The sequence below is a fragment of the Electrona antarctica genome (genome assembly GCF_951216825.1).
Source record: "Electrona antarctica genome assembly, chromosome: 18".
Lineage (NCBI taxonomy): Eukaryota > Metazoa > Chordata > Actinopteri > Myctophiformes > Myctophidae > Electrona > Electrona antarctica.
The window spans coordinates 4,888,821-4,911,844 of NC_136799.1; the positions used below are offsets into that span (position 1 = coordinate 4,888,821).

A 23,024-nucleotide genomic window follows, 5' to 3' on the forward strand; every position below is an offset into this window, starting at 1 on the left:
CCATCATCAAAGTTGCCACGCACCCCCGGGTTCTATACATTTAGACACAGCATCCGTTCCCACAGCAGAGCCATCACTCTAGTCTACGCTGTATATCAGCCTCAGCATCCGTTCCCACAGCAGAGACATCACTCTAGTCTACGCTGTATATCAGCCTCAGCATCCGTTCCCACAGCAGAGACATCTCTCTAGTCTACGCTGTATATCAGCCTCAGCATCCGTTCCCACAGCAGAGACATCACTCTAGTCTACGCTGTATATCAGCCTCAGCATCCGTTCCCACAGCAGAGCCATCACTCTAGTCTACGCTGTATATCAGCCTCAGCATCCGTTCCCACAGCAGAGACATCACTCTACCTACGCTGTATATCAGCCTCAGCATCCGTTCCCACAGCAGAGCCATCACTCTAGTCTACGCTGTATATCAGCCTCAGCATCCGTTCCCACAGCAGAGACATCACTCTAGTCTACGCTGTATATCAGCCTCAGCATCCGTTCCCACAGCAGAGCCATCACTCTAGTCTACGCTGTATATCAGCCTCAGCATCCGTTCCCACAGCAGAGCCATCACTCTACCTACGCTGTATATCAGCCTCAGCATCCGTTCCCACAGCAGAGCCATCACTCTAGTCTACGCTGTATATCAGCCTCAGCATCCTGCAGACAGTAGACCATACGCTCTGTATATTCCATTTAGACCTGAGGACGCATACTGTACATACTGTATGTGTCATACTGTATGTGTCATACTGTATGTGTCATACTGTATGTGTCACGTTTATATAGCTTTTAATTTAACCACTTTAACACGTTGTTTCAAACTTTAGCTGTTGAAAAATAACAGATCTACAAGCTCGTAGCGTGGCAGCACTCGGTGCCGCGCTACGAGCTTGTAGATCTGCTATTATTTTTTGAAAAATCATGAAAACGTGTGCAAATCTTTGAATATATATACAGTATATATTATTTCACGGAAGCAATATTTGCTTCGGGGGATAGTCCCTGGAACTACATATCTTCAGATGGGGGTCGGCAGCCAATTACATATAATATTTGTGGTCCTTGACATGAAATAGTTTGAGAACGACTGATATAAGAAACATAGGTTTATCATGTTAGGATTTATCTCAGTGGTTCCCAAACCTTTTCATGTCCAAAAGTGGGGAAAAAAGAGTAGTTTACGGGCAATTATGGGCACTAGATTTTGCCCGTAAACCTCAAGTTTAGCAGCATATACAGTAATATACGGTAATATACAGGTGTGGTGGTACAATTCGGGAGTTTTCCCGGAGTTTGTTGGAAAGGTCAATTTGGTTACAAACTATCATTTAGCTGGGGACCCCCTGGAACTCTCTCAAGGACCCCTAGGGCTAGGGGTCCCCGTCGGACCCCACTTGGGGAATTGGAAGACATGTGATAGAATCTGGTCTCAGTTCTAAATGGGATAAACTTCAGACAGGCGTGTATGTCCACCATTCATCAGACCACAGACGGAGCTGATGGCTGCCTGCAGAATATTGAGCTGGTTTTGTTAAAATGTCAGCGGCACAAAATGCCAAGTGGAAGTGTGTACTGGCTCTCTCTCTGAACGTCATGTCCAATAACACTCTAATGTATATGTATTGGGCTTTTCTCCACCGCCACGATGCCAGCGTGAGATATGCTGTACTGTAGGTCACAGTGTGTCATGTATATTGTGTATATGCCATTTCCACATTACATTAATCACCTTCCAGCCCTGACGGGCCTGCGGGTTGGGCATGCAATCAGTCAGAGGCGGAAATGTTCCCGAAATTACATCACCGCTTAAAGGGTTCGTTCAGATTTTTGGACTGTAGGAAATACTTGTGGTTGAAAAGGTATTGTTAATTGATTGCCTGAGTCCCGTGGTGGGAGTTCTGGTCTGGTTTTGGCGAATATGAAGTAGTTCCGGTAATTTGGTGGGGGTCTGCGGGCCCCTCATTAAAAAAAAAAAGTTAATCCACACAACTGGCGTCATTGTCTCCACCAGGCCGAAGGCATGTGGAGAGAGTGTGTTTTGCCGTCTGTGCGTGCGTGCGTGAGTCCGTCCGTGTGTGTGTGAGTGTGTCCGTCCGTCTGTTACCAGCTAATATCCGGCATCGTTAACCCGGTCGGTGCCAAATTTTGCACACACACTCCCTGGATGCCAACGATGAACCTCTGCCCCACATTTCCAGAACGGCCTGTTATAGTGCCACCAGGAGGCCGACTTTTGTAAAACATTTTTTTTTAATATTACTCCTCCAGATTCTGTTTCAAAAATCCCACAAATCGTTACACACTATCTCTATAGTCATGTGTTCAAGACGGATCTGTCCGATATTTCATATTCCATCCTAATTTGCTAACATTGTCTTTCAAAGTTTGCAGGATTGGCCCGTTTCGAACAAACAGCATCAAAATATGAACGCAGCGTGCAATTGACATGAAATCTTTCACAGACTTTCCTACTAGGCTGTGGAAAATATCCCACCCTTTTCACATTGGCCTGTTATAGCGCCACCAACAGGTGGGTTTTTGCTAAAAACATTTTTGGAATAAAATGCCTCAAATCATTCAATCCAAAAGAGGAAATGGCACCCTTCATATGTCACTGGCTTCCATTGACAATGAATGGTAGCCTGTAGCTTTGCATCTTCATATGTCACTGGCTTCCATTAACAATGAACGTTAGGCTGTAGTTTTGCATCTTCATATGTCACTGACTTCCATTGACAATGAACGGTAGCCTGTAGCTTTGCATCTTCATATGTCGCTGTCTTCCATTGACAATGAACGGTAGCCTGTAGCTTTGCATCTTCATATGTCGCTGTCTCCCATTGACAATGAATGGTAGCCTGTAGCTTTGCATCTTCATATGTCGCTGTCTTCCATTGACAATGAATGGTAGCCTGTAGCTTTGCATCTTCATGTCACTGTCTTCCATTGACAATGAATGGTAGCCTGTAGCTTTGCATCTTCATATGTCGCTGTCTTCCATTGACAATGAATGGTAGCCTGTAGCTTTGCATCTTCATATGTCGCTGTCTTCCATTGACAATGAATGGTAGCCTGTAGCTTTGCATCTTCATATGTCGCTGTCTTCCATTGACAATGAATGGTAGCCTGTAGCTTTGCATCTTCATATGTCGCTGTCTTCCATTAACAATGAACGGTAGCCTGTAGCTTTGCATCTTCATATGTCGCTGTCTTCCATTAACAATGAACGGTAGCCTGTAGCTTTGCATCTTTGCGTGAACGGAACAGAGTGACAGGGAGAGATGCAAAGAGGAACCACAAATCATTGATCTGAAGAAGCATTTATTTTTAGAATATCTGACACAATAATCTTTTCTGTGTGGAATGGCGCCGCCCCTCCCCCACCCCTCCCCCTCCAATGATCGGTGTCAACAGTGTGACTGATGTGGGTGTCGCGTCCTAACCGAGCCAGATCATTTATTTATGATCAATACCTTGTAGTTCATAATGAACTGTAATGAGCCACTGATCAATGGCATTTCCTACTGTCTCTGTTGATTAAGTCTGGCACTCACTGACTGCCCACGTTGCGTGTGCGTGCGTGCGCGTGCGTGCGTGTGTGCGTGTGTGTGTGCGTGCGCGTGCGTGTGTGCGTGCGCGTGCGTATACTCGGGAGCCAGATGTCCCTGCAAGAATTAACAATTAAATCGACGTAGTGAGGACAACTTCACCGTTCCTCACGAGAGAAACAGTATTTTTTTATGGTCAGATTAAAGTTGCATGCAGAGCGGGAGATTTTTATTTATTCTGTGCGATTCATTCACATTTATTTAAAATCACACCCGTGTGAAGTAAGTGGTGCAACTCCGTGTGGGGGCGTCCCCAGGGAACTTCCAGAGCCACAGGAACACGCCCAGGATGCCGGCCCGGTTCCGACGAGCCGCCCCGTGTCCGAAACGGTCGAGAAATGACAGAGTTACCGTGTAGGGGGTCCCCGGGGGTTGCCGGGGGGTCCATGGAACATCCGGACCCCCCGGAACATCCGGACCCCCCGGAACGTGCCCAGGGGGCACCCGAAATCATCATATATACAGTTAATGTGTGTGTGTGTTAGGCTGCGCAACAGTGACACTTGAAAAACAAACGCTATTTCCGTGCTCGGACAGACCCACCCAGCCACCCAGCCACCCACCCACGGACACACAAAGCTCCTTAACCCATTTTGACCTGAGGACGGTTCTACTAATATCTTCTAAATCCTGTTTTCTGAAAAACCTCTGTTTCTATGTCAGTGGTTCTCAAACATTTTCTTGTGAAGGACCTCCAAAAATATATGAAATTTGCCACCGACCCCCATCTGAAAATATGTTGTTCCAGGGACCTCCCCAGAAGCAAAGATTTGAGTTAAAAACATTCACTCTGAAAGAATATATTCAAACATTTGGGTGACATTTTCACGATTTAAAAAAAATAGCCCTACCTACAAGCTCGAGTGCCGCGCTACGAGCTTGTAGATCTGCTGTTTTTCAATAGCTAAAGTAGCAGTAACGGAATGCTTTAAACACCAAAAGGGGTTCCCGTCCAGAATGAGTTGCACCAACTTAAAAAATGCAGTTTGTTCTCATGAGTACATCATCGATCCACACAGAACGGGAATTGTTGCACGCCAATAAAGCTATGGCTTTTCACCGCAAATAAGAACGTCAACCTGTATGAATGATTCATCACCTTAAATTTTGACCCGAGGTCGCGATTCTAAAACATGACTTCATATTGTCTTCAAATTCTCATTTCGTTGTCAGAGTGAATTGAATGTTTGTGTAAGAAGAAAATCTAAACACGAATATTTTTGAGGGGCTATAGTAGCGGCCCTCAAAAATAGCTACAACTTAAATAGAAATGGATATCATGAAATCATTGTCATGGTGATACATTGATGTGCTCACGAGTATTTTGTACTGTGTGTGTGTGTGTGTGTGTGTGTGTGTGTGTGTGCGTGTGCGTGTAGATGTGATTGTCTTCCGTCCAGCCAGTGTGTGGTGCCGTCCTGCCCGACAGGCTCCTCCCCCCAGCTGGTCACCAAGGGCAGCGGAACGCCAGGAACCTGCTGTGACCAGCACACGTGTGTTAACGGTATGCACACACACACACACACACGCACACACATACATGTGCTTAGTCCATGGATGATGACATTGCAGCTCCATATACAGTAAATAGGGGTTTTTATCTTCTTCCTAAGAAAGTAATAGCCAGCACACCTAAGTCCTTCTGGTGGTACTTTTAATTAATCTACACGCACGCGTGCACACACACACACACGCACACGCACACGCATACGCACACGCACACGCACACTCACACGCACACGCACACTCACACGCACACACACACACATAATGGATGACGATCACCAAGGACAGTGCTCGTAGATTCCGAGTTATTATGGAACTTTGAAAATCCTGCTTTGAACCGAGGTAAATGGAGAGGAGTTGTAACGTCCCATAGCTGGTGGTGACGGAGGCGTTGCATAGCAACCGGACCAATGTTAAAAGCTGCTCTGGGGCTTCATAGAGACACACGGGGACTACAAATTCCACGCCCCCAAATGAGACAGCGTCCCCACTTCTGGTCCGTTAGACCAGTGTACTGCATGCCAGCCCATAGAAGTCAATTGAAATTCCACTGTAGTTAGCCTACTTTTAAAATAATACAACATGAACTGAAGACTATATTGATTTGAATAAAAATATGTTTCCAAATGTATGAAGTGTCTTTGTCAACATATTTTTTTGTTTTCTCAATAGATGACTTGTTTCACATTTAATTTACCACTTGAATGAGTTACCCATAATGTTAACGGAGCAGAGCTGAGTTGACAGACTGATTACCTGTCGCTTATAAGTGACGTTCCAAGCGCCGCCGAGTTTGAAGATACATTATCCGTATTTGTGGTGCATGGTGTGAACATGCAGGCGTATATGAATTCTTTATACAAAGAAAAAATAAAACTTGTTGGATTATCAATTTGTCCATATGATTTGCCTAAAAGTAGTTGGGAAAATGACCCAACTAAATGGCCAGGAGTGACATATCCATTGTCAACTATCTAGTGGATTCTCCAGGTTTATAGATAATAAAATATCAATTAGAATCTATCTTATGTATTACAGTTTTAATACATATTACAATATATGGGGTATTTATTTATATAGCCCATATATTGCAATTTCACGGGAATTGGGAGCTTCATGCATGAAGAATAATATAATAAATTACTTTTCAGGCAGTCAATTTCAGTCTGTGTAATCCTATATAGCAGCATATGCTCCTCAGATGATTTTGCCTGACTTCTTGATATTGTCAATCTATATCATATTCAGTAGGATAAGATTAATGGTTCACATGACGCTCGTCCTTCACGTGCGTCGTGGCGTGACTTGCCTTGTTTTGAGCGATAAAAATGCTTTTTATTGAACAATATAAGGACTACACGGGTGCTAATAAACGTGCAAATGTATAACATCCGTAGCTCCGGGGATGAGCACTTTATATTTGAAATCTGAACGCTTATGTAGCCTACACTTAAACGTTGTAAATGTAGCAAGGCACTAAAGACAGGGTGAAGTTGCGTCATGACTGACTATCATAAGTTTCAAGGCTATTTTCACTGTGACATATACCTTCATAAGCTTCACTTGAATACTTAATTTCCACCACTTGTGGAGTTCACAAACTTCTTCTGGATGGTTTCACATATTTTTTACTAGTGGATGGGTGCAGCCATTTCTGTCTCTTTTCATGATCAGCTGGAAGTTGATGAAACATCAAGTCTGGGTTTTTTTCTTTCTTGTTTTTACAAAGAGGAACGCAGCCGGCCGTTTAACCGTTTACAACGCTGGACTCTGTCACGCTCGTCGTGGTCGCTCGATCCGTCGCTGGGGAATGCCGCATCTAGCGGTATTTATAAGGATTAATGCGTGACGTACAAATCATACGTCAGGGAAACTTCAATATATCCGATGCTAGCAGTCTTTACAATCTTATGGAGTATATTATAGTACATTGTGGGTTGTATATTGAGATGGCAGGTATATGACATTAAAAAGGACAAATAAAACATATGGGACACATTATTCGAACACAAAATAAATCGCTACAGCCTCAGTAATGAACCAGTGAAATAAGGGTATTTTATGATGCCTCTCATAGGGATTGCATTGGCAGCTGCAGTACACAGTTGAAACGGACCAGAAGTGGGGACGCTGTCTCATTTGGGGGCGTGGAATTTGTAGTCCCCGTGTGTCTCTATATATGGAGTATACAGGGGAGTACGAACATGTTTGTACCCGGCTGATAACGTCCCATAGCTGGGGGGTATGATTATAGTTAAATGTACATCATTTTAATGTGTTGATAGTATACTGTTTCGACTGATGCTAGGTTCAATTGGTGTATACCTATAGATTACAGTGTAGATTACACTGTCTCTATGCATTTGAAGTTTACCTTGTGTTTACTTTGCTTACTGTAAATCAGCCTGGAGTTAGAGTGTCAGCTAAATGCCTACATTTGTGTTTTGACTTGTGTGTGGCCATATGGCACGCACGCACGCACGCACGCACGCACGCACGCGCGCGCACGCACGCACGTACGCACGCGCGCATGCACGCACGCACGCACGCACGCACGCACGCACGCACGCACGCACGCACGCACGCACGCACGCACGCACGCACGCACGCACGCACGCACTCTATTGTCACAGAGCAGTCCTAAGTTCTGTTTGCATTGCACGGGGCCTGCTGGTAAAACTACAGGCATGAAGCTTAAAGTGGATCAGCTGATCTCTTTATTTGATTTCAAGAGTCTTATGAACACACTGTCTGTGTTGCTCATGCTTTAAACATTGGTTAGGTTGGAAGTTTTATTGCAGAAACAGAAACTCCAACACAGGAGTGTGGCGCGCACCAAACACGCATGCATGCTGTGGTACACACCACACTGCCGTGTGTGTACCACCGCATGCATGCTGTGGTACACACCACACTGCCGTGTGTGTACCACCGCATGCATGCTGTACACCACACAGTGTGGTGTGAGTCAGTGTAAATGTTGACAGTAAACATGTCAGACAGTGTTTGTCTACAAACAAACCTCTGTTTACATTGATACGTCACAGAGATGCACCGTCTGCCCCGAGAATACTGTAGGTGATCTACAAGCTCTCAGTGCGTCTGCAGCTGGTGATCTACAAGCTCTCAGTGCGTCTGCAGCTGGTGATCTACAAGCTCTCAGTGCGTCTGCAGCTTGGAGAGAATAGGTGATCTACAAGCTCTCAGTGCGTCTGCAGCTGGTGATCTACAAGCTCTCAGTGCGTCTGCAGCTTGGAGAGAATAGGTGATCTACAAGCTCTCAGTGCGTCTGCAGCTTGGAGAGAATAGGTGATCTACAAGCTCTCAGTGCGTCTGCAGCTTGGAGAGAATAGGTGATCTACAAGCTCTCAGTGCGTCTGCAGCTTGGAGAGAATAGGTGATCTACAAGCTCTCAGTGCGTCTGCAGCTTGGAGAGAATAGGTGATCTTCAAGCTCTCAGTGCGTCTGCAGCTTGGAGAGAATAGGTGATCTACAAGCTCTCAGTGCGGTCTGCAGCTGGTGATCTACAAGCTCTCAGTGCGTCTGCAGCTTGGAGAGAATAGGTGATCTACAAGCTCTCAGTGCGTCTGCAGCTTGGAGAGAATAGGTGATCTTCAAGCTCTCAGTGCGTCTGCAGCTTGGAGAGAATAGGTGATCTACAAGCTCTCAGTGCGTCTGCAGCTGGTTGATCTACAAGCTCTCAGTGCGTCTGCAGCTTGGAGAGAATAGGTGATCTACAAGCTCTCAGTGCATCTGCAGCTGGTGATCTACAAGCTCTCAGTGCGTCTGCAGCTTGGAGAGAATAGGTGATCTACAAGCTCTCAGTGCGTCTGCAGCTTGGAGAGAATAGGTGATCTACAAGCTCTCAGTGCGTCTGCAGCTGGTGATCTACAAGCTCTCAGTGCGTCTGCAGTTTGGAGAGAATAGGTGATCTACAAGCTCTCAGTGCGTCTGCAGCTTGGAGAGAATAGGTGATCTTCAAGCTCTCAGTGCGTCTGCAGCTTGGAGAGAATAGGTGATCTTCAAGCTCTCAGTGCGTCTGCAGCTTGAAGAGAATAGGTGATCTTCAAGCTCTCAGTGCGTCTGCAGCTTGGAGAGAATAGGTGATCTTCAAGCTCTCAGTGCGTCTGCAGCTTGGAGAGAATAGGTGATCTACAAGCTCTCAGTGCGTCTGCAGCTTGGAGAGAATAGGTGATCTTCAAGCTCTCAGTGCGTCTGCAGCTTGGAGATCGGCCCATTTTCGGGGCACGACACCCGGACAACACTGGACGGGACTAAAGGGCCTTGCAAACGTGAAGCGAGGAACGCAAGATGAGAGGAGAGGAGAGGAGAGGAGAGAGGAGAGGAGGGGAGGGGAGGGGAGGGGGAGGGGAGGGGGAGAGGAGAGAGGAGAGGAGAGGTGAGGTGATGCAAGGACAGAAGCTGACACACACACTCTTTTTCTCTCTCTTTCTCTCTCTCCTCCTCCTCCTCTCCTCTCTCTCTCTCTCTCTCTCTCTCTCTCTCTCTCTCTCTCTCTCTCTCTCTCTCTCTCTCTCTCTCTCTCTCTCTCTCTCTCTCTCCCTCTCTCTCTCTCTCTCTCTCCCCTGATTGAAACCTAAAGCAGATGAATTAGCATGTAAAATGTATTGGAAGCAGTCAGTCAGGTAGACCCACAGTAAAACCACGGCCCGCTGCTATCTGACAGCACAGCCAGGTTCACCCCCCCCTCCCCCCTCCCCCCCACAGCCAGGTTCACTCCACAATAATGAAAAACCTTTATTGAGCCATTAATTCCCCCCCCTCCCCTCTCCACCCCCGCCCCCAAATGGTGTTGATGGGGAGAAGTGATTTCCCTGAGCTGCAGCATTAGCATAAAGAAACGTTCCTGAAACACTGGCGGAGAAAAGACAGAAAACACACTGAGACTCACGTCACGAGAGAGAGAGAGAGAGAGAGAGAGAGAGAGAGAGAGAGAGAGAGAGAGAGAGATGAGAGAGAGAGAGAGAGAGAGAGAGAGAGAGAGAGAGAGAGAGAGAGAGAGAGAGAGAGAGAGAGAGAGAGAGAGAGAGAGAGAGAGAGAGAGAGAGAGAGAGAGAGAGAGAGAGAGAGAGAGAGAGGAGAGAGAGAGAGAGAGAGAGAGAGAGAGAGAGAGAGAGAGAGAGAGAGAGAGAGAGAGAGAGAGAGAGACCTACTGAACATAGAATGATATGAGAGAGAGAGAGATGCTTTTTGAGCTGGCAGAGCCAGTCTTCAGTCAGCTGGCAGTGCCAGTCTTCAGTCAGCTGGCAGTGCCAGTCAGCTGGCAGAGCCAGTCTTCAGTCAGCTGGCAGTGCCGGTCTTCAGTCAGCTGGCAGTGCCGGTCTTCAGTCAGCTGGCAGTGCCGGTCTTCAGTCAGCTGGCAGAGCCAGTCTTCAGTCAGCTGGCAGAGCCAGTCTTCAGTCAGCTGGCAGTGCCAGTCTTCAGTCAGCTGGCAGAGCCAGTCTTCAGTCAGCTGGCAGAGCCAGTCTTCAGTCAGCTGGCAGAGCCAGTCTTCAGTCAGCTGGCAGTGCCAGTCTTCAGTCAGCTGGCAGAGCCAGTCTTCAGTCAGCTGGCAGTGCCAGTCTTCAGTCAGCTGGCAGAGCCAGTCTTCAGTCAGCTGGCAGTGCCAGTCTTCAGTCAGCTGGCAGAGCCAGTCTTCAGTCAGCTGGCAGTGCCAGTCTTCAGTCAGCTGGCAGAGCCAGTCTTCAGTCAGCTGGCAGTGCCAGTCTTCAGTCAGCTGGCAGTGCCAGTCTTCAGTCAGCTGGCAGTGCCAGTCAGCTGGCAGTGCCAGTCTTCAGTCAGCTGGCAGTGCCAGTCTTCAGTCAGCTGGCAGTGCCAGTCTTCAGTCAGCTGGCAGAGCCAGTCTTCAGTCAGCTGGCAGAGCCAGTCTTCCATGCATTTCTTGTGACTGACTGACCACAACGAGCTGATCGTTTACAACCTGCACGTTGCATCGTTACTACAGCCATGAGAAGTGCCATGTTTACGTTGTTTCAGCTTAACCCATTTTGGGCGGGAACCCCTTTTGGTGTTAGCATTATGTTATCCTTTAGCTATTGAAAAATAGCAGACCTACAAGCTCATAGCGCGCCACCGAGTGGTGCACTATGAGCTTGTAGGTCTGCTATTTTTGAAAAATTGAAGAACGACTGACATAGAAACATAGCTTTTTCAGAAAACTGTCAGGATGTAGAAGACATTTTTAGAATCTGATCTCAGGTCAGATGACAGGACGTAGATGACAGGACGTTGGAGCAGTCAGTGAGCACCTCAAATGGTTGACATGCCGACCATCGACCACTGGTCCACGGGGCAGCAGTGGTCAGCGGGGTAGAGTGACCGGACGGACGGCAACCGCAAGGTAGAACCCTGTGGGCTCCTCCAGTGTTGGTGTCGAAGTGTCCTCGACCAAGACTCTGAACCCCTGATTGCTCCCGATGTGCAGGTTGGTGACTCTGAACCCCTGATTGCTCCCGATGTGCAGGTTGGTGACTCTGAACCCCTGATTGCTCCCGATGTGCAGGCGCTATATAAATGCACCATTTACAGTACATGTCTAGAGAGAGAGAGAGAGAGACATTGATTTTACCTGTCTTCAAACCGGTGCGGCAGTAATTGCTGGTCTACCAGTGAATACACAGAAAGAAAAAGAGGAAACCACTCACCACCATTAACCACCATTAAGTCTGAAGTGATTCCCACTTTCTGTATTGGGGGGGGGGGGGGGGGTCAATAAAGTACATCAATCAAATGCTTCTGCAATTCAAAGAATGTCTCTCGACGCGCCCCAGATCAGGCATTCTGTTGGATCGGAACCCATTTAGTACAGCCAATCTGGAACGAACCCATTTAGTACAGCCTATCTGGAACGTTTGAAAGATCAAACCAAATGTGCCGCCTGGCACTTCAACCCTCTTTGAATAATATCGTCTCTGTTGGGTGGAAACCTCATCTGTCCAAAACGGTTATTTTTCAGGATCGAAACTCAAAAGTATAGCAGATATATAAGCTCAAATCGCGTTTTGAGCTTATGGATCTGCATACTGCCTTTGATACTTTCGTGTGGCGCTGTATAGTATGATCCAAGTAGGCGTTGATTTACGAAACAAAATATTAGAATATGTGACAGGATTTGACTGAGGAACTGCCATCGCGCAGCGTCCAGCTTTTCACCAGAGGAGAAAAAATATATATATTACCTCCCCCTCAAAATTAGTTAATAGCACAGGCAGTCTCCACATACTAGAGCATGTCTGAAATAAATATCAGAGCTGAAATCGACATGTAAAATATGAAATAAATGCTTAAACATGTAGCTAGGTGTAATGTTAGAGTCCACAGAAGTGAACCTTTCCAGCCTGTTTTCTCAACTCGCTGTTTTCTGCAAGACATTACTCTATCAGTACATTTCAAAAGTGACCTTTGTAGGGTTTCTCCTTGACTCAAACTTTTATTGGTGAAACCGCTACATAAATAATTGAAATGTACTGATTTATTATATATTATATATATATATATATATATATATATATATATATATATATATATTATTATTATTATTATTATTATTATTATTATTATTATTATTATTATTATTATTATTATTATTATTATTATTATTATTATTATTATATATATATATATATATATATATACCCTGAGTGAGTTAACAGGTTTTTGTAGGGTTTCTCCTTGACTCAAACTTTTATTGGTGAAACCGCTACACAGTATCTCCAAAACTGGTGGGGCCAAACTGAACAAACAACATGTCAATTTGAAGCCATGATTCCCTGCTTGCATATGACATGAAAAAGAATCCAATGGCAGCCCCTCAGTCAAATCTGGTCACACATGGAGACAAGAGGTTTCTGACCGGCAGAGGCCGTATGGTAACCGCTACTTCTGAGCCTGTGGATCAGCGTGAAAACCTGGAGGGTCCCCGAGCATTAATTAACCCATTCTGCGCGGGAACCCCTTTTGGTGTTTTAAGTATTATGTTATACTTTAGCTATTGAAAAATAGCAGATCTACAAGCTCATAGCGCGGCACCGAGTGCCGCGCTACGAGCTTGTAGGTCTGCTATTTTTTTTAAAAATCGTGAAAATGTAGTGGAAATCTTTGAATATATATTCTTTCAGAGCCAACGTTTTTAACTCAAGTCTTTGCTTCTGGGAGGTCCCTGGAACAACATATTTTCAGATGGGGGTCAGCGGCCAATTACATATAATCTTGGGGGTCCTTGACATGAAAATGTTTGAGAACGACTGAGATAGAAACATGGGGTTTTTCAAGAAAACTGTCAGGATTTAAAAGGTGTTTGTGGAATCGTCCTCGGGTCTAAATGAGTTAATTAAACAGTGATTATTATGCAGTTGTTGTGGTGGAGTGCTGACATACAGACAGTACAATAATAAGCGGTGGAACGTTTAAACCGTAATTTATGCATTTATGGCTTTGGGATAATCTTTAGCACCATGCAGGCCCACAGTGAGAGCTGGAGATAATGTCTGGCCTGGTGATTTATACTGTATATACAGTTGGCTATAGAAACCTTCTATGTCCAAAACCTTTCCATTTAGTTTCTGACCCAGGCTAATTCATTGCTTTTCGTTTTTTTCATGTCATATGAAAGCAGAGAATCATAGCTTCACATTTTGGCTGTATTGGCTGTTCAGTTTGACCCACCAGTTTTAGAGAATATGGCTTATAGAGTATAATGTCTTTCAGAAAACAGTGAGTTGAGAAAACAGGCTTGAAGGTTTTACTTCTGTGGTCTCTAACATTACACCTAGCTACATGTTTAAGCATTTATTTCATATTTACATCATTCAGCTCTGACAATTTCAGACATGCTCTAGTATGCCAAGAGTCTGCCTGTGCTATTAACTCATTTAGGATAAAAAACAAAACAAAACAAAAAAACTCTATTTTTCTCCTCTCCAGTTAATCTTGTCTCTGTATCAAAATGAGTCACATTTGACCATCTCACAGTGCAATACTTTGTGAGCTTGCGGATCTGTTATTTTCACTACTTTTGTGCGTCACTCTTGTATGATGAAGTAGTAGAGCATTAGCTTTCCCACTGGCTCAGGAGGTAGAGCGGTCGTCTTGGAGTCAGAAGGGTCCCGGGTTCGATCCCCGGCTCCTCCTGGCTATGTGCTGAAGTGTCCTTGAGCAATACCCTAATAAGGGCTCAATTTTCGTCACCGCTAAACTATCCCTAAACTTCTTTGCCTTTTTTTTTTTTTACTATTTTGAAAAACATTTTTGAATAGTTCAACTAGCCAATCTACATTGACACGTTGTGAGCTTGTAGACTGGCCATTTTAACACAATTTGTGCCCAAGACGTCCACAGACGTCCTAGGAATTACACTTTATCCTACTTCCATGAGAGGGGGAGAGGTGGTGAGCTTGTAGACCGGCCATTTTAACTATTCAAAAATGTTTTGCAAAATAGTAAAAAAAGAAAAGGCAAAGAAGTTTAGGGATAAGGGGTTTAGCGGTGACGGAAATGGAGCCCTATACCTCTTAACTGCTCCCGATAAGCAGGTTGGTGCCTTGCAATGGTTTCCCAAAAAAAACAACATTTTTTAAAATATGGAGATCCAAGGTTTTTGGACTGGGCAGCGACCACAACCTCTCCAGGGATATTATATTGCTCAAATATGAATCTTTACTGTCCGAGAGACACAGCAGAGAGAAAGACAGACTCAACGTATTAAGTCATAAAAACCACAATGTTTGAATCCAAATATAAACAGTATGGGGTCCCCCGCTAGCTTCCAGCACGCACGCACGCACGCACGCACGCACGCACCCACGCACCCACGCACCCACGCACCCACGCACATACTCACGGGGAGAGCACACGCTATAGCTCACACAGACAAATCAAAGAACAACACATCTTTGCAGTCGGTCTCATTTCTGTAGTATTATATGTATTATCACAGTGGTTCTCCAACGTTCTTTTAGCTTCAGTAGCTTACCTCCTTTTCCTGAATCTAAGTACCCCTTTTAGCACATTGTGACAGGGACAGACTCCATCTCCCAGAGGTCTAGTGCATTGTACCGGGGACAGACTCCATCTCCCAGAGGTCTAGTGCATTGTAACGGGGACAGACTCCATCTCCCAGAGGTCTAGCACATTGTACCGGGGACAGACTCCATCTCCCAGGGGTCTATAGTGCATTGTAACAGGGACATACTCCATCTCCCAGAGGTCTAGTGCATTGTAACAGGGATAGACTCCATCTCCCAGGGGTCTATAGTGAATTGTAACAGGGACAGACTCCATCTCCCAGGGGTCTATAGTGCATTGTAACAGGGACTGACTCCATCTCCCAGAGGTCTAGTGCATTGTAACAGGGACAGACTCCAGCTCCCAGAGGTCTAGTGCATTGTAACAGGGACAGACTCCATCTCCCAGGGGTCTATAGTGCATTGTAACAGGGACTGACTCCATCTCCCAGAGGTCTAGTGCATTGTAACAGGGACAGACTCCATCTCCCAGGGGTCTATAGTGCATTGTAACAGGGACAGACTCCATCTCCCAGAGGTCTAGTGCATTGTAACAGGGACAGACTCCATCTCCCAGGGGTCTATAGTGCATTGTAACAGGGACAGACTCCATCTCCCAGGGGTCTATAGTGCATTGTAACAGGGACAGACTCCATCTCCCAGGGGTCTATAGTGCATTGTAACAGGGACAGACTCCATCTCCCAGGGGTCTATAGTGCATTGTAACAGGGACTGACTCCTGCGTGTACCGCAGGAGGCTGATACCGACAATAAGCCACTCCCGACCTACTTCTTCTTCTTAACAGGTTCCGTCCATCCGACGTGTCCACACGTCATAGGGAATCTAACCGATGGGTTGCAATGACGTGTGTACACGTCCTATAAGCACATCCTCAATGATATCAGGCGAGAGAATAATATTCTGATTTTTTTATTTATTTATTTTTGAGTGAGACTCTAAGGCCACCGTACGCTTCGCTCTTCGTTCATATTAGCGTCCCGTTCGATTAGCTGTTAGCGCTGCAGAAAGAATGCCTCGTCTCTCCTAATCCAGGGAGCTCTCCGTGGTTTTGATCTGATGGATGTACTAAGCGCTTAATTTCTGACTTCTCAACTGCCTCTCGTTCAAAATATGTACGCTTTGAAGTATTTAGCGATATAATGAAAACGAGAGCAAACGGATGGTTTCCGGTGTGTGTGTGGGGGGGGGGGGGGTTCAGAGTAAAAGCGGCCATGTTTTCCGGCACTCCAGAGCTCCTATTTTGAAGGAATCCTGATTGTGTTAAAAGGCCTGCAGTGCGGCCTGCAGTGCGGCCTGCAGTGCGGCCTGCAGTGTGGCCTGCAGTGAGGCCTGCAGTGTGGCCTGCAGTGAGGCCTGCAGTGTGGCCTGCAGTGAGGCCTGCAGTGTGGCCTGCAGTGCGGCCTGCAGTGAGGCCTGCAGTGTGGCCTGCAGTGGGGCCTGCAGTGAGGCCTGCAGTGCGGCCTGCAGTGAGGCCTGCAGTGGGGCCTGCAGTGTGGCCTGCAGTGTGGCCTGCAGTGAGGCCTGCAGTGAGGCCTGCAGTGAGGCCTGCAGTGTGGCCTGCAGTGAGGCCTGCAGTGCGGCCTGCAGTGAGGCCTGCAGTGAGGCCTGCAGTGGGGCCTGCAGTGAGGCCTGCAGTGCGGCCTGCAGTGAGGCCTGCAGTGGGGCCTGCAGTGGGGCCTGCAGTGTGGCCTGCAGTGAGGCCTGCAGTGAGGCCTGCAGTGTGGCCTGCAGTGAGGCCTGCAGTGGGGCCTGCAGTGGGGCCTGCAGTGGGGCCTGCAGTGGGGCCTGCAGTGGGGCCTGCAGTGGGGCCTGCAGTGGGGCCTGCAGTGTGGCCGCCTGCAGTGTGGCCTGCAGTGAGGCCTGCAGTGAGGCCTGCAGTGCGGCCTGCAGTGCGGCCTGCAGTGAGGCCTGCAGTGGGGCCTGCAGTGTGAGGCCTGCAGTGCGGCCTGCAGTGCGGCCTGCAGTGGGGCCTGCAGTGAGGCCTGCAGTGAGGCCTGCAGTGTGAGGCCTGCAGTGCGGCCTGCAGTGCGGCCTGCAGTGAGGCCTGCAGTGCGGCCTGCAGCACACATGGCGGGTCTTGCTGTGAACATGTCCTCCAGCACCTGTTCTACCAGCCCAGCCCGGCCCACTGGGGAGACTAAAGTGATGGCAGCCATTAGCCCGCTAATGTGCCATCCTCCTCCTCATGGGGAGAGACACACACACACACACACACACACACACACACACACACACACACACACACACACACACACACACACACACAGGTGCTGCTCCATGCTTCTATCTATCTGTTCCCATCCTGAAGCACTGCTGCGGAATCAAACCAATACTATTTAGGGCTTTAAGCAACTAGTCGACTATTCAACTAGTCGACTATTCAACTAGTCGACTATTCAACTAGTCGACTAGTAAATCCACTAGTCAACCTTGTTGGTACTAGTTGAGTTGAGGGCGGCGGTGGCTCAGGGGTAGAGTGGCTGGATGGTAACCGCAAGGTCGCCAGTTCGAACCTGGGCTCCCCTAGAGTTAGTGTCGAAGTGTCCTTGAGCAAGACACTGAACCCCTAATTGCTCCCGATGTGCTGGCTAGTGCCTTGCATGGTTTCTGCCGCCATCGGTGTATGAATGTGTGTGTGAATGGGTGAATTGATGCACAACCTATGTAAAGCGCCTTGGATAAAGGCGCTATATAAATGCACCATTTACCATTTAGTTGACTAGTTGATAACAATTTACAATTTACAATTTAGGCATTTAGCAGACGCTCTTAATCCAGAGCGACTTACATTATATATTATACATTATATATATAAATCTTATCATGTATATATTACATGATAAGATTTTTTCCCCAATTTTGTAGGCCTCAAGATCAGGTAGATTATAGTAGTTATAGTCATAGTTATAGGCGGGAACCCCTTTTGGTGTTTTAACTAAGCATTATGTTATACTTTTAAAAATAGCAGATCTACAAGCTCATAGCGCGCCACAGAGTGGCGCGCTATGAGCTTGTAGATCTGCTATTTTTAAATAAATCAGAGTACTTATTCCACCATTGGTGGTGTGCTGTATTTCATCCTGTGCGTGCGTGCGTGCGTGCGTGCGTGCGTGCGTGCGTGCGTGCGTGCGTGCGTGCGTGCGTGCGTGCGTGCGTGCGTGCGTGCGTGCGTGCGTGCGTGCGTGACAATTTGAGAGTCACTGTCTGGACAACAATAGACCAGTCTGGTGTAAACACCCAGATCCAGCCCCAGCGTGTTAGGATCATATCAGTGGATTGTGTCATAAACGAGGCCATGTATATTATTTGTGTCTCTGGACTCCATTCAGAACCCTTTCACACAGAGACGCTCTGCAGGGTCGCTCCACTGGACACACGCACAGGTGGCACCAACTGATACCACTCAATCATTGTGTGTGTGTGTGTGTGTGTGTGTGTGTGTGTGTGTGTGTGTGTGTGTGTGTGTGTGTGTGTGTGTGTGTGTGTGTGTGTGTGTGTGTGTGTGTGTGTGTGTGTGTGTGTGTGTGTGTGTGTGTGTGTGTGTGTGTGTGTGTGTGTGCGCACGCAGATTTTTCCGTTTTTTTTTGTTGTGTCATTTTCAATGTAGCCGAGGTTACAACACAAATACAGTCAAAAACAATACATCAAACACAGCATTATAAATCAGGATAAATTACAAAGGAACTTAAATGCAGAACAACCAGTCAGTAAAATAAATAGATCAATTGAAGCAGGAGCAATCACGGTGGAAACAATGTTCTGGAGCATTCCTTTGAACTGACCGAAGGATGTCAGGGAGCTCAGTTTTAAGTTCATTCCACGAGGTTATGGGCCATTGACAGAAAAAGCTGTCTTGCCCAACTCTGTCTGAGCCTGAGGAACCTTGAGCCTTAAGAAATCACTAGAGCGGGTCTGATACGTGCTATTGTTCAATTCCAACATGAAGCAGATATAGTCAGGGAGCATCGATCCCAGCAATGGCTTTATATACAAATAGGAGCCAATGCTTATCTGGCCTCTCAGTCAGAGAGGATCAACCTGAGGACTAGTAGTAAGAGAAATCTATGAAAATCTGGGAACTAAATCGTTACCAAGAAATTTCTTCACCAATGTGTTTCTAAAGGTGTCTAATAACATGTACTAAAAGTTTGAAATTCAACTCCTGTGGGAAATTGAGTTTATTAGCATAATATGTGACCATACCCATAACATCCTATATAAGGCAAAAAAGTCCAAATTTCATCATTCTTTAAGTAACATGTGACATACGAAACTAGGGTGTTTGCATGATTCTGAATCCATTCCAAGCATTAGTTTTGCACAAAAACACTCCTTGGGAGGAAAACGGCCACACAAACGTGATGAGGTCAGCATATTTGGTCAAGTGGATATGGTCTAATTTAGCCCAAGGAGTGTTTTTTGTGCAAAACTAATGCTTGGAATGGATTCAGAATCATGAAATCACCCTAGTTTCATATGTCACATGCTACTTAAAGAATGATGAAATTTGGACTTTTTTGCCTTGTATAGGTTGTTATGGGTATGGTCACATATTATGCTAATAAACTCAATTTCCCACAGGAGTTGAATTTCAAACTTTTAGTACATGTTATTAGACACCTTTAGAAACACATTGGTGAAGAAATTTCTTGGTAACGATTTAGTTCCCAGATAGGTCAAATACCTGATAAAATTCCCTTACTATAGTTACTGTATGGATTTTAAATCATTTAGGCCTGACGTCAAAAAAAAAAGTCTTGAATATATGTTAAATTTTCAAAGATTTGTGCCGCATTTTCACGATTTTTCAAAAATAGCAGATCTACAAGCTCGTAGCGCGCCACTCGGTGGCGCGCTATGAGCTTGTAGATCTGCTATTTTTCAATAGCTAAAGTATAACGTAATGCTTACAACACCACAAGGGGTTCCCGCCCAAAATGGGTTAAATCATTGAAATCGTATCGTATCGCCATAATGAACCAATGTCGTCCATGTATCGCATCGTCAACCGTGTATCGTGATGCGTATCGTATCGCTGTTTGAATGTATCGTTACATCCCTAGTGGGCGACTGTGGCTCAAGAGGTAGAGCAGGTCGTCCAATGATCCATGGGTCGGCGGTTCGAATCCCGGCTCCTCCTGGCTACATTGCTCCCGATGTGCTGGTTGGTACCTTGCATGGCTTCCGCCGCAATCGGTGTATGAATGTGTGTGTGAATGGGTGAATGTAATGCATAATCTATGTAAAGCGCCTTGGATAAAGGCGCTATATAAATGCACCATTTACCATTTACCATTTACCTAGTCATTAGCATAATTAAAATAGTGTTAAAATAGAAAACATCCTGTAATGGATGGTGTCATTACACTTGCGTGTGTGCGTGCGTGCGTGTGTGCGTGGCGTGCGTTTCATGCGTGCGTGGCGTGCGTGCGTGCATTGCGTGTGTTGCGTTGCGTGCGTGCGTGCGTGCGTGCGTGCGTGCGTGCGTGTGTGCGTGCGTGCGTGTGTTGCGTGTTTTGCGTTGCGTGCGAGCGTGGCGTGCGTGCGTGGCGTGCGTTTCGTGCGTGCGTGTGTGGCGTGTTTAGTGCGTGCGTGGCGTGCGTTTTGTGCGTGCGTGGCGTGCGTTTCGTGCATGCGTGGCGTGCGTTTTGTGTGTGCGTGCGTGCGTGCGTGTTTGGCGTGCGTTTAGTGTGTGCGTGTGTGCGTGCGTGCGATCAGAGGTCAGCTGTGGAATGCAGTGATTACCACCAATTATAATCCAGTAAATGGCAGAGCTTTTGGAATCCATTCCTAGACTCTGCTTCATTCACACACCTGCAACTCACAGTCACACTGCCTCTGTGTGCAACTCACAGTCACACTGCCTCTGTGTGCAACTCACAGTCACACTGCCTCTGTGTGCAACTCACAGTCACACTGCCTCTGTGTGCAACTCACAGTCACACTGCCTCTGTGTGCAACTCACAGTCACACTGCCTCTGTGTGCAACTCACAGTCACACTGCCTCTGTGTGCAACTCACAGTCACACTGCCTCTGTGTGCCGCTGGAGACCATTAACACGCTCTGCCATTCAGTGCGTGCGTGCGTGCGTGCGTGCGTGCGTGCGTGCGTGCGTGCGTGCGTGCGTGCGTGCGTGCGTGCGTGCGTGTGTGCGTGCGTGCGAAAGCTTCCTCTCTGAGACCACATCAGGTCCTGCTTTAATAATTGCCTCCAATTAGCGATGGTGACTCACGCAGATCCAGACACATCAAGGCCAGATGCCATAGCTGTTACTTGACTCCCTGGTCCAAATGATCAGAACAATTATGACACATTTCATTATGTGTTGTCGGCCTATTCCCCCCCCACCCCCAACCCCCCCCACCCCGACACTTGTACTCCCTCTCTGACAGCGGTGTCAGGCTCATTCTGGGCTAAAGGTGACTTGACGAGGGCCGCGACGTGCTGCGTGTGCGCTCGCTCGCTGCCTCGCTCGCACACGTTTACTTACACAGCTGTCACGTGGCTTCGTTTTTCAGCCTTAACCCATTTAGGCCTGACGTCGAAATAAAAAAGATCACACCTGTGTGAACTGAGTGGTGCAAATCCCATCAGTGGTGCTCAATATTTCATGTCAATTATATGTAATTGGCCGCCGACCCCCATTTGAAAATATGTTGTTCCAGGGACCCCCCGGAAGCAAAGATTTGAGTTAAAAATTGTTCTCTCTGAAAGAATATATATTCAAAGATTTGCGCCACATTTTCACGATTTTTCAAAAATAGCAGCTCACGCTATGAGCTTGTAGATCTGCTGAGAGAGAGAGAGAGAGAGAGAGAGAGAGAGAGAGAGAGAGAGAGAGAGAGAGAGAGAGAGACTAAAACATACACGTTGAAACATGTGATGCAATGTTTCTACCTGACAGCGGTGATATTGTATCGGGCATTGGAGAGGTATATTTCATCATCACTTTTGCATGGAGAACATGCTTTGTGCCAATGATGTGCGTGCGTGCGTGCGTGCGTGCGTGCGTGCATCCATGCGTACGCACCCATCACCCATTATAGCTGTTTTCTCTGCAACCACATGGAGTCCTTTGTGTTTAATAATGGCCTTAACTTTGCATGGTGCTCGTGTGAAACACTGATGCAGGAGGGCATCTTCCATCTGCGTGGGGCTTTTTAATGGAGCCCAAGTGATAAAGAGAGACACACATAAGATGAAAGTTTAATTGATCCGAGCAGGGACCTTGGGGCATTCCTAGCAGCCGGGCAACAGCAGATGAAATAGAACAAGTCCTGCTACAAACGAGGATATAATGACCAAAATCGAGTCGGAGGGAAAATAATGAGTCACAGAAGTCTAAACGTCAAACCTCACAAAGCTCAGTAGTAGCTGTGAGTCTGTAGAGACTCACAGCTACTACTGAGTAGGATAGGATGCATACAGAAAACCTCCATATATATATTTTTTTTTAAATGCTTTTTTTTGTGGCTTTCACCTTTATTTTATATATTTTATGGAGGGACAGACAGTAGGCTGACAGGAAATAAGGAGAGGGATGGTTGGAAGACATGCAGTAAAGGCCGTCGGGAGTCGAACCCGCGGCACACTGCCAGACTGGATTACCAGCCAAGGTGCCTGGACCGCTGAGCCACGGCCCAGGCCGAAAACCTCCATATTTTAACGTGTAGTTGTTTCCGTAAATGAATGCCCTAGTGGTGGATCATGCTACAGCGTCACACAGAAGCATCAAACGTAGCAAATCTCTTTAGATCCCTAAAGAGATGCTTCTAACAGTGACTGTGTTGCAAATACATGCTGCCTTAGCCCATTTTTGGCAGGTACCCTTTTTGGTGTTTTTAAGCAGACCTACAAGCTCGTAG

At 46.6% G+C, this 23,024-nt stretch overlaps 1 protein-coding gene across 1 annotated transcript in view; it reads left to right on the forward strand.

Moving 5' to 3' along the window:
• Positions 1-23,024, forward strand: part of crim1 (cysteine rich transmembrane BMP regulator 1 (chordin-like)) — a 327,198-nt gene that overhangs the window by 196,426 nt on the left and 107,748 nt on the right. The window contains exon 5 of the mRNA XM_079527939.1: positions 4,988-5,112. Within this exon, the coding sequence (XP_079384065.1) occupies positions 4,988-5,112 (125 nt within the window). The remainder of the gene's footprint in view (positions 1-4,987; positions 5,113-23,024) is intronic.